Source organism: Humulus lupulus, chromosome 1 (genome assembly GCF_963169125.1).
Source record: "Humulus lupulus chromosome 1, drHumLupu1.1, whole genome shotgun sequence".
NCBI lineage: Eukaryota > Viridiplantae > Streptophyta > Magnoliopsida > Rosales > Cannabaceae > Humulus > Humulus lupulus.
This window is the reverse complement of record NC_084793.1, coordinates 7,657,908-7,669,835: the sequence shown is the minus strand read 5'-3', so window position 1 is coordinate 7,669,835 and position 11,928 is coordinate 7,657,908. Positions and strand designations below refer to the sequence as shown.

The following is an 11,928-nucleotide window of genomic DNA, read 5'->3' as shown; positions in this document are numbered from 1 at the left end:
AAACTATTAAAGAAAATGAAAAAAAAAAAAAGAATGGTTATTAGTCATTAAATTAAAATTATCTTTAAAAAAGAATTAGAATTAAATAAAATACATGTATATATATTTACTAGAATGAATAATATAATTCTATATTCAATGGAGTAATCAATCAATCCCACATTTTTAATATTCTTAAAAAAATTGAGAAGGGCAATATATATAATTCACCTGAATTACTATTTTTTTTTTCTATTGGGAAGGGCAATATATATTAATTAATTAATTAGCATAAATATATTAACTTTGAATGATCGATTTCACCATACATCATCATATCCATGTACAGTTCCTCCACCTTAAACTTCTAAATCTTTAATATTCTCAAATACTAGTCATCAGCTACCCGTAGTGACCGTAATCTAATATATCATTAGATGCTACTAAGGTTCCACGAATATCAAAAGTAAGATGACTAAATTTGCACTGACTTTAAAATTTTATTGACTTAATATGATATTTTTTTCGGAAGGAATACTAAGAACCACCCTCCCTTTTGTGGAGCACAATTTCTCTCATGCTGTCATAAATGCCTACATAAAATATATAATGAAACAATTATAAGTACATGAATAACATTGACACAAAATATTGTGATTGATGTAATTTAAGATTGAGCGGACACTATCATACTTGCGTATTGTCTTTTTGACTTAAAATCATCTATATTAATAATAGTTCTACTATAACCATAGTATTTTTTTGGGTATGATGTGAATGTGTATATAAGAATATGGCGAGTATGTATATGTAGGAATATTTTTTTATTATCTATTTTTAAAATATTTAAGTATTAGAATTTGAAATAAAATATCCTTCTATAAATATATTTATTGAAATTAATTATATTTGTGATGTTAAACTATTTAATTACTAACTAAATATTAGTTTTACTTTAGATAAGTATTCAAAAACAAAAATTAACTGAAATTCAAATCAAGAAAGTAATTTTTAATTTAAGTATTAGGTTTTGAAACATACGTAGATTGTACATTATTTCTACCTAATATATAAACGGATACCTATGCTCATTTTTATTTTGTTTTTTCCTTTCATTTTTTATATTTCTTTAATCCTAAAATCATCACACATACAGACACTATGTATTATATTATTTTATCTTTTATTGAATAAATAAAAATTTGATACTTATATTTTATTATTAATATTATTTACTTGTTATATTTTTTGTTATCTTTTCTTGTTTTGTCATGTTTTTTTTTTAGGAGAATCATCATCCATCATATAATGTTTTTATACTATTATTGTATACTCAGTAAAATTTATTCGAATATTTCTATTTTTCATTATTATTTTTATTACCTTTCTTCTCTTATTTTATAATGAGGTTTATTTTTTAATAGTAATTTTTTAAAATTAAGTAATTATAATGTGTTCTCTTTTCATCATTTAAATAAATTGTGTTAATATAATAAGTGTGTTAGTTTTCTTTTCTATTAAATCTCCTCATTTAAGTTTTACTTTACACTTCATTGGAGTTTTTAAGAATAATTATATCTATAATTTATTGATTTGCAATGTAGTCATTATTAATTTTTTAATGGCACAATGACGCATTTCTTTCTTCCAAATTAATAAACTATTTGTGAAGTTGTAAATAGTTGAATTAAATATTTAGAAAAATATTAGTTTATAACCAAGTTATTTTCTCACAAAATATCAATTTATTAAACAAAGAAAAAATTGTCATAGAATCATAGGAGTGACAAAATACATAATAATAATAATAAATCGTAAATTCAATAAGTAACACAATCAATTTAATTTCAAAGTCGAAGAGAAAAAAATTATTAATTATGAATTATTTGTTTATATTATTATTTACTTTCTTCACCTACAAAAATTCAAAACAAAAATATATTTCTTTACTCATTTATTTTTAAATCACTTTTAGTCTTCTAACAATAAGCAAAACGCTAGAGAAAAAAGTAATAATGTTAACGGGTTGCTTGTGCCTACTTCTATATAAATTATTGTGAAAAATGAGGAAGACTAATTATAAGTATCAATATTAAATATAAGTGTTTATTTATATTTTTTTGAACTTTGTGTTTGTCCCATTACCTGTTTGGATTCTGTGTTTTAATAAATTACTTTTTTAACCCTATATTTTGTAAATGGTTCAAATAAAACCCTAAACTCAATTTTGGTCAAAGTTTTCTCAATTGAACTCACAAATAATTCATCAAACTAACAATTTAGAACAAAAATAAAATCATTCTGCTTAAAAAATATGTTGTTATATTCAATTTTTTCTTAATCAAAATTGAGTTTAGGGGTGTATTTGAACCATTTTACAAAATATAGGGTCCAAAAATAAATTTTTTAAAACACATGGTCTAAACAGGTAATCGAAAAAAATATAAGATCCAAAAAAATATAAATCCTACTTATAATAATCTTGTATCTTGTAACTTTTTCACATTCTAAAATCGATCAAACAATATGTGATTAAATACAAGAGAATTGAATATGGTGACTCAACCTTTTTTTTTTTAATCTCATATTCCTTATTGTTTTATAGTAAGAAATTTCCAAAAATACCATAAAACAACTTATTTAATTGTCTTGTTTTTTATAATTTTCATCTAAGTAAACATTTTCTAATACAATTCCTTTGCAAGTAAATCTCTAACTGCAATCCAATTTAATGCTCATTTTCGCTCCACTTGTACTTGTGGGCCTTGTTTGGATAATTAGATTTTAGCAAGAAAAAAATTTAAGAGAAAAATGTGTTTCACAAATTTAATAAGAGATTTTTTTTAATATTTTCTTCTTTTATACTACTTTTTAGTTTTAATTTTTGGAATTCTTGATTTATTAATTCAATCCAGATAGAAGAAAATATAATCCTTTAAAATTCAATTTTTTTTACCTCTTAGAATACAAGATTGAAACAATACCTTAACGTTTTCAAAATCTCTTAACTTGAACATGCCAATGATGAGTCTTATTGAGATTCTTCATATATATATATATAATGAATCAATATTTTTTCAAAAAAAGAAAATAAATATATGAATTAAATTAATTCTTTTTATATATATAAATATTGACCTACTATTGTTTGCAAAGCTTATTATGTTGGTGGCAGTAGCTTTGTTCTTTTACCATAGGATTGTGAACATTATTCATTTGAATGCTCTCAAATTTGATAATACTTCCACTTCCTGAACCACCCTGTGTATTAATTAAGCAACCTAAAAATAACTTAATATATTATAATATTTGTTGACCACGATTTTGGCTAACGACGAGTAGACGTCAAAACTATAATAAACTTTCAAGAGAAAAATACGATACTGATAATTTTATAGTAGTTCAACCTCAATTTATTAGTAATAGCCTAATCCATTTGGAATTGTGATATATATATATATATATATCCTACACTTAAGATCAGATGAACTTGAGTCAACTGAGTTTCTTAAGTGTAAGTAGAAAAATACATAGTTTCTCTCTCTAAACTCTCTCAGAAAATGCCCCAAGTAATAGTCCCAAAGTATCCAAACTAGAGAGTTTTCCTCAGTCTAAAAAGATCAAATCCCCAAAATGATGCTGTGAGCCATTTATTTATAGGCTCATGGATCGTACATCAGATATCTCCATTTGACTGGGTCCTTGATTCTTCCAACAGACTTTAACTAATAAAATATAAATGAATTTAAATTACAATAATATAGTTATTATTCTGGGATATCTGAGAGATTTCCGTAGCAGTTGAGAATGATTCGGGTTGAAGCTGTTACTGAGGCTTTACTGAAGTAAACGGTAACTTCTGAGATTCTGATCCGTGAACCGACCAAATCCATCCCCGAAGTGACTGGTCGGCCAAGACAACTCACCGGTCGGCATAGGCAAAGCACTCCTCTGGTCTAACATGACACATCTCTGGTCTAGCAAAACACTTTACTGGTCTAGCAATACAAATGACTGGTCGACCAAAACAGATGACTGGTCGGCCAAAACAACTGACTGGTCAGTCAAAACAGATGACTGGTCGCCCAAAATGACTGACTGGTCAGTCTAAACAGATGACTGGTCGGCCAAAACAGATGACTGGTTGGCCAAAACGACTGACTGGTCAGTCAAAACAGATGATTGGTAAATAAAAAATCTTTACCGGTTGGACAAAAATTCTACCAAGTCGGTCAAATCACTTCCAAACCAAATAAATAATTTTTATGACCAGTAATATCACAACTCTGAAGATTAATCTCAAACATTTTCCTCTTTGGCCACTACATTTATTGACTATGCATTGTCACTTATCACTTCTGATTGCATGTCATCGAATTGTCACTTCTGATTACCATGACATTCAACTGAAATTTTGAGGATAACAATATCTTTTACAAAAAAATTAACAATATATATATAAATATATAAAATACTAATTACCATAATTGTTACAATCACCTTTGTCGCGTTGGATTTATAATTTCTTGAATCCAAGTCTCCAAAACTCTTTAATAAAATTAAAGATATATTAAAAATAAGAGTGTGGTTATTATTAGTCATTAAATTAAAATTAAATTCTTTAAAAAAGAATTAGAATTAAATAAAATACATTATTTATATATATATTCTAGACTAAATGATATAACTCTATTCAATCGAGTAATTCATCAATCCCACATCTTTACTATTCTTGATAAAATAAAGAAGGTCACTATATATAATTCACATGAATTACTATTTTTTTTCTATTGGTTTAAAAAGATTATATTAATTAATTATGGGTTAATTTTGATACCACAACACATATTCCATAGCTAAATATTTGTATTGTTCATCATAATCAGACTTATTATTAGCTAGGACAACTGCTAAATCATCGATAATAAAAGTAGTAGTAATACTATTACTCACACAAAGTAAACAAGAATAAGAGACATTTAAGTCATATGATGCAAATGTGTGTATATAGCAACATATTTTCAAAACTAATGACTTGTATACTACAGAGTTACTTTTAAATAAAAAAATTTAATAGATTATTTTAGTCACTCATGTAATTTACATGTTTTATTATTTAAGATATTTTTATGTTATGTTTAAGCCTATTCTATAAACTATTTAGTTATCTCCGATAATTCAAAATTACTTACCATAGATAGCTTATTAAAAAATTATAATATTTAATAAACTATATAGTTATTTTTATAAAAGCTACATTTTTGTTGCTTTTAAAATTATTTAAGACACCAATTTGTTACTGACTAAAGTATGAGATAATAATGATTTCAAAAAGTTACTTGAAACATTTTTATAATAGCTTTAAAGTAGTTTAGATTTTAGTGTATCATATGATATTTTTTTAATACTTGTTTTTTATACTTTTTGAAGAAGAAAAAATTGATTTTATGTATTTAATTAATTAATATTAGTTCATATGTGTGTATGCAATCTAAATTTGTTTAGAATAAGACTTAATTTTTAAATGAATTCAAACATAAAATATATATCATAATATTAATTTATGGATAAATTTGACATATATTATTTTTTAAGAACTTTTATATAGAACATTCCAAATGTTTCCAAATTTAATTTTATCATTTTAAAAATTTGAAAATAGGGGGACCTACAAGAATACGTGATTGGTATATTTTTGAAAATAAAATTCAAATTAGTATTCTAATTTTGTGTTATAAAATCAAAAACAATAAAATCACGTTTTCTCTGATTCCAAATCATTATATGCTAAAATTATACAAATCAATCACTTTTTTATATTTTTAGATTCCATACTAATTATATATTTAATTTTTTCGATACTGAATCAATCACATTTTCAAAAACATATTTTTAAATTATAAATTCAGACTTTATTTTAGAAATACATTTTTTAAAAATACAATTTTTCAATTACCAACTAATAAAGCTATAAAAAAAATCTTTCTATAGGGAACACTCTAAAAAGCTCTTTAATTAAGAATGGTGAGAGAGAAGCTCACCATTGCCATGGCCATGGCCATGCATGGAGAGAGAGGGAGAAGAAGCGGAAAGCAAAATAGGGTTTGTGAGCTTGGACCAGAAGATGGAGATGGTTATGATGAAGATAAGGGCGGTTGGTTGGCAATGGCCGCCTCCTTCTAGATTAACGATGCAACCAAAGTTGTCATTCGAAAAGCGAGGGAATCAAAGCTCGAAATATGGGAGCAGAAAACGAGGCCACACACCTCTAAAAACCCCGACCTTTTCTCACTTCATCAATTTCTTAAATTTTCTCTGCTTCTGTTTGATTCTCGGGAAAATTTTGATCCTGTCTTCCATCCATGGAATTGGCGTTTTCCACCTCTTCATCAAGGTTCCGCTTCAGAGACCATTCATCCGCCACCGACTCCGACGTCTCCTCTATCTCAAGCGACGGTGATGACGAACCCGATCTTGCATCCATGACTGGACAAGTATAGTGCTACTCGTTTTCTCTATTTAGTAATTGCTTTTCTCTTTTTCTCTTTGACTTTATGTATGTATGTATATATTTGTATATTGCAGGGGATTAAGCATCTTTGTTCGGAACTGTTGGAGTTAAAATTGGCTTCAAATGAAGAATTCAACAAAAACATTTTTTCAAATTACTCGGTTTTCATCAGGTAACAAAAATCTTGGTACTCAATTTTCTTCATTGGGCATTCGAAAACCTTAAATAATAAAAAACAATGCACAGAATATTTGAAGAAGCAAAGCATTTGGGAACTGAGCTAGAAGAACTGAAAGACAATATTTCGATTCAGAAGAGGTTAATTAAAGAGCTCGTAGATTTAACATGTTCAAAGGTTTTGGTCTCAGAAGTAATGGACCCTTTACTTGAACTAGATTATGTGTCTCCTGAACCAGTTTCCCCTCCAAGTGAGTTGGAAGATCACATAAACAACATATCAGAAATATTAGACGTTCTCCTATTAGAAAAAAAGTTGGATGAAGCCATTGAAATTATAGAAATAGAGGAAGAAAGTTTTAGAAATATGAAGTTTGAAGAAAGCTTTCCTTTGAATGAGCTAGGCTTATTGTATGATTCTATGATTTCTGAGAGGAAGGTAGCCCTCAGTCTCCAGTTGACTCTCTTAGCTGAAAACCCAAGAATCACTGCGCCGGAACTCCGGAAGGCACTGTTGGGGCTATGCAGGCTGGGAGAGGGTCATCTAGCTAACGAATTGATGTTGAGATACTATCATGCGCGAATTGAAACCGGAATACATAGCTTGCAGTGTTCAAAATATTTTTCTAGTGAACTTTACATAAGACAACTTGCAAAGCTTGTGTTTTCTTTGATCTCTCAAGGGGCAAGAGGTTTTGTCATGTTAAACGGAGAAACCATGCCTTATACAACAGATCTTATCCAGTGGTCACTAGAGGAGACCAAACTTTATATTGATTGTTTCAATCAATATATCGAGTCCATTTTAGAAGTAAGTGGGGGACTGTCAACAACAGTAGAAGCTGTCCAAGTTTCAGTTATGTTTTGTTCTTTGTTAGACACTCAGAGACTAATGCTGCTACCATTCTTGATTAACCATATCCGCCCTTCTTTGGAAGATGCTCTACTTTCACAATTTGAACACTTCAAGGAAGTCATCAATATCTTTACCACGGTGGATTCTTGGGATTTGGGTAGGTATCTTGTATCTGAAATTATGAATGAAGAATGTAGTTCAACAATTCTCGGGGAAGAACCTGAATATTGCCTGCTTACCAGCAGTGGTTGGAAGTTTTTAACTCTAGTGCAGGTTTGTCTTGCTCACTATGTTACATAATTTTTCGGTTAATAATGTTTATGCTTTTCTCAAATTTTCAATACTTATTACCATCATTTTTAAACAAATTAAAATTAAAAAAATCCCTTCATGACTTCAATTCACTGATGCCAAAGGAGAAAAAATCATCCCTTAAGTTGTTTAATACCCTCCTTTTTTCCCCATCTGATACCGTTTTGGGCAAACAAGCTGATACTTGTGGAAATTGCTCTGATTTGTATTTTATTCCATTTTTTTTTCAAGACTATTGCAGAAGATGTTACTCCTTTAGTTGCCCTTCAAATGGAAGATTCAATCTTTTCTGGACTCATGAACCTATTCAATGGTTATGTTGTTATCCTTGAAAGAGCCCTCATCCATGAAAAAGATGTCATTGAAAAGGGTGTTCCAATAATGAATTTTGCTGTATCACTCCAACAACAGATTTCTATTCTAGCCAATCTATCAGCACTTCAGATACTATTCCCAAAAATGGTTAGAGCCATTAATGAAGGCATTCATCCGTTCAATACTGATGATATGAATGAACTAACCATTAGTTCTCAAGAGACAGGACATGATAGATTTACATTATTCACTCAAGAAGCTTCAAATCAGCTGAGAACTCAATTTTGCCACCAATTTATACAGAGAATAATGTCCTGTGAAATTAGCCACAACAAACTCCTTGTCGAAAATAGCAGTGATGGAACACCCTCTGTCACATTCCAGGTATTTCCCTACTAAGCCGACATTGTTTCTTTTGTCAGTATTTGTTTTCCAGTTTATATAATTCTTACTTTACCATTCATTTTTGTGTCATTCATTATAAGGTATTATTCTTGCAACTGAGAAACTTAGAAAGACTAGCTGAAGACACTGTTTTTGAAAAGGAATGGTTACTTGACTTATTGAGGGAACTTGTAGAAATCACATTTATTCATATTTCAACTAAAACAGAGATGTGGGCTATTTCTGAGGAGACTTCAACTGCAGAAAATTCAGTTGATTACAAGCAGGTTTGGTTATATTTATATAGTTTTGCATTTCTTTTTTTCTTACTTTGTACTCCTTTATTAATGTTCTTTCACTCATAATATCTTGTATCTCCTGCATTTGCTTCTGCCAGCTTGTTCTGGACTTTGCATTTTTAGCTGAAATTTCAAAGCATGGAGGATATTTCTCAAGCAAACCTTCGGCTCTCGCAGATCTCATGAAATCAGCTTATCTTTCCATAGGCCTGACTCCCGAAAGGTAACACTAATTTCCCTTCCCAACACAACCCTAGTTATATAAGGTTTCAACTTTTATTGTCGTTGGAGATGAGAAACGACATATCATTAGTCACTCCGAAAATGTTACATCATTTTGGTTTCTCATGGAGCTTATGCTTGACTTACTTATTTTCGCACCATATTTTTCTCATGGAGCCCATAATTATAACTTGGATAGAATTTGTCACCTTGGATCACCAAAACACCACCTAAAATCTTACTCGTGAACCTAACATATTTCATCTTTCTTTCGGTGGGAAAAACCCAAAGTTTGTGTTGTAAGATGACATTATTTGAAAGTTCATAAACTTAAATAAGAAGATTTTATAGTTTAGGGATCAAAACTGATATTAACATTTCTTTTTTTAAATGGTTAGAAATTCTTAAATGGGCAATTCTTGTGCAGAGATGTCAATGAGAATGATTACGAGCTGGATTCAACCAATGATGTGATGAAAGAACTAATTGAGATTGAGAAGACATCTCTAATTATACCAAATGAAGAGTCTACGAGCATTGTAAGAGAGGAAACTAATGAAGACCAGCCCAAGTTGGCAGATAATTCCACAGACTCTAGTCCTCGATTAGGACCAGAAGCGACACTAGGTGATTTTTTGAAAGTGACAAGTTTTTCAAGTGATATAAGATCAACAAAAATAAACTTGGAAGAGCCTTCTACGAGTTCAGGAATAATTGAATGTGAAAATCTAATATACGAGTCACATGAAACAAAGGTCAGTACTAAAAAATATAATTCACCAAACTTACCATTGTCTGTTGATGCTGTTGAGGAAGGTGATACCAATCACCTTAGTAAGGAATTTCCCTCTATATGATTGATTCTTTGTAATTTTAGTAACAAATTTAATCATAAACAGTTACTACTTAATGTTCTTACTTTTTTTTTTTTTATAGATATGTAGACAATGATTTTGGATGTTTTTATATGTTTTGCTATCAAAATATATCTATATCCAGTGGCGGAGCCACACGGGGGCATGTGGGGGCACGTGCCCCACTCAAATATTTTAATTATTAATTTTATATGTAATTTCTTATTATATTTTTATATAATTAACAGTTAATTTTTTACTATTTTCTTTTTACCCACTCAATTTTTTTTATATATGTAATTTACTATTACACCCTCATTTTAAACACTTTAAAAAAATTAATAGTAAAATTCATAATATGCCTTCTATATTATTTGCCCCCATATTTAATGTATTATTTTCATATGCCCCACTACAATTCAATTCTGGCTCCGCCACTGTCTATATATATATATATATAGAGAGAGAGAGAGAGAGAGGTGTTTCTATGTACATTTTTTTTTTAAAAATGAATCCCCGTACCCACTTGTTAATGAACTCATTATAATTTTTTTAAATTTCTTTCTAAACACCTCAAATATTTAAATTTCTTTCTAAACCCCTAAAATATTTCATTTATGTACAAAATTTATCATATTGATAAATAATTTTCTACCCAAAAAAATTAAGACATTGGTATTATAACTTAAATAAGAAAAAAATGTAAACATGAATATTTTAAAATTAAAATATCATTTTGTTAGAATAAAATTATAATATTTAATTTTGTACTTTAAAAAATTAAAATATGTAAAACTTATTTCTTAAAAAGGTATATACCCTTCCCTTTAAAAAATAAAGGTATATACTCTAAATTAATTAATATTTTAGTGATATTAAATATGTTTATGAAAAAATATATTTTTATTTAAATTTTTTTAATCATGATATTTATTTCAAATTTCTAAAATAATATATTTAATAATTAATTAAAAATGATGAAAAAAAGAGAGACCTCACGACTTTTTCGTTAGAAATATTATGTTGTTCTCTACCTATCTTTGGGAAAGATGAAGAATATGATTATTGTTTCATTTAAAAAAAGACTTAATTTATGTTGTTATATGTCTAAATATAAACGATTTTGGTATTTTAAAAGAATGTATTATCACGAAAAAAAATGTCAATTGGATTTTTAATTGAACATGTCTAAAATTTCAGTTGAAATGTTAAAAGGTAAATTACGTAATTAATTTGTGTAACGCTGTTTATAAAGCTTATAAATCGTAGTCTCGAACTCCAACCAATCCGGATCAAAAGAATTAAGTACCGATAGTCTAGTTATCTAGATTATTTTTTTTATTTATGGTCTGGTCTCAGTTATGATAATATTCATGCATGTTTTTTTAAATTAATTATATGTTCTGTTATTAAGATAATTATATTATTGAACTACTATGTATTGTGATAGTGTATATGTTGTCAATTTAGTATTTTAGGTTGCTGGTTTTTTGATTTGGTAAATTTATGTGTTGTTAATTTTGTATTTTGTATACTAGTTTATGTTGTGTTACTCTGGTGTATTAGTTTGCTAATTTTGTATTTTTATTTTCATTGTGTTCTTGTCAAGGTTTGAGTGAGACATGGAAATACCCATAATCCATCTCAAACTATCGACTATAAATAGCAAACAATTATGAACTTTATGTTATATTTTGAGAATGTTTTGTATTGTTATTATGTGTTGTTGACTTGTTATTTGTTAGGCTAAATAAATTATTTACTTTGAAAAGTTAAAAAAAACTCGAGTAAAAAATAGAACAATCACTTAAAAAAAAAATTGAAACAATTATGAAATCCAAACTGTGATTTCGAACCGAACCAATTTGTTTTTAAGTGGTTTGGTTAAGTATTTAATTAGTTTGGTTTGGTTTTACATTTCAAAAAAGTCATTATGCTGGCTTGTATAAAATAAATGAAAATTCGCACCAAACCAGTCCGCATACATTTATAAACTTGTGCTTTAATTTTATTAAGGAA

The 11,928-nt window shown here is 28.2% G+C and overlaps 1 protein-coding gene across 1 annotated transcript; it reads left to right on the top strand.

Annotated features, from left to right (window-relative positions):
• The first annotated feature begins 6,001 nt into the window (after positions 1-6,001).
• Positions 6,002-9,985, top strand: LOC133784795 (exocyst complex component EXO84B-like). Its single transcript, XM_062224069.1, has 7 exons — positions 6,002-6,473; positions 6,565-6,662; positions 6,737-7,796; positions 8,067-8,534; positions 8,636-8,821; positions 8,932-9,056; positions 9,483-9,985. The coding sequence occupies exons 1-7, from the start codon at positions 6,342-6,344 to the stop codon at positions 9,910-9,912; spliced, it is 2,499 nt and encodes an 832-aa protein (XP_062080053.1). The 5' UTR covers positions 6,002-6,341; the 3' UTR covers positions 9,913-9,985.
• Positions 9,986-11,928: the final 1,943 nt, after the last annotated feature.

Excerpts from the sequence above, each read along its gene's own strand:
- LOC133784795 (XM_062224069.1), top strand. The coding sequence starts at position 6,342 with ATGGAATTGGCGTTTTCCACCTCTTCATCAAGGTTCCGCTTCAGAGAC. Across the intron at positions 6,663-6,736 it reads AATTACTCGGTTTTCATCAG|AATATTTGAAGAAGCAAAGC; the intron begins GTAACAAAAATC and ends AACAATGCACAG. Across the intron at positions 7,797-8,066 it reads AGTTTTTAACTCTAGTGCAG|ACTATTGCAGAAGATGTTAC; the intron begins GTTTGTCTTGCT and ends TTTTTTTTCAAG.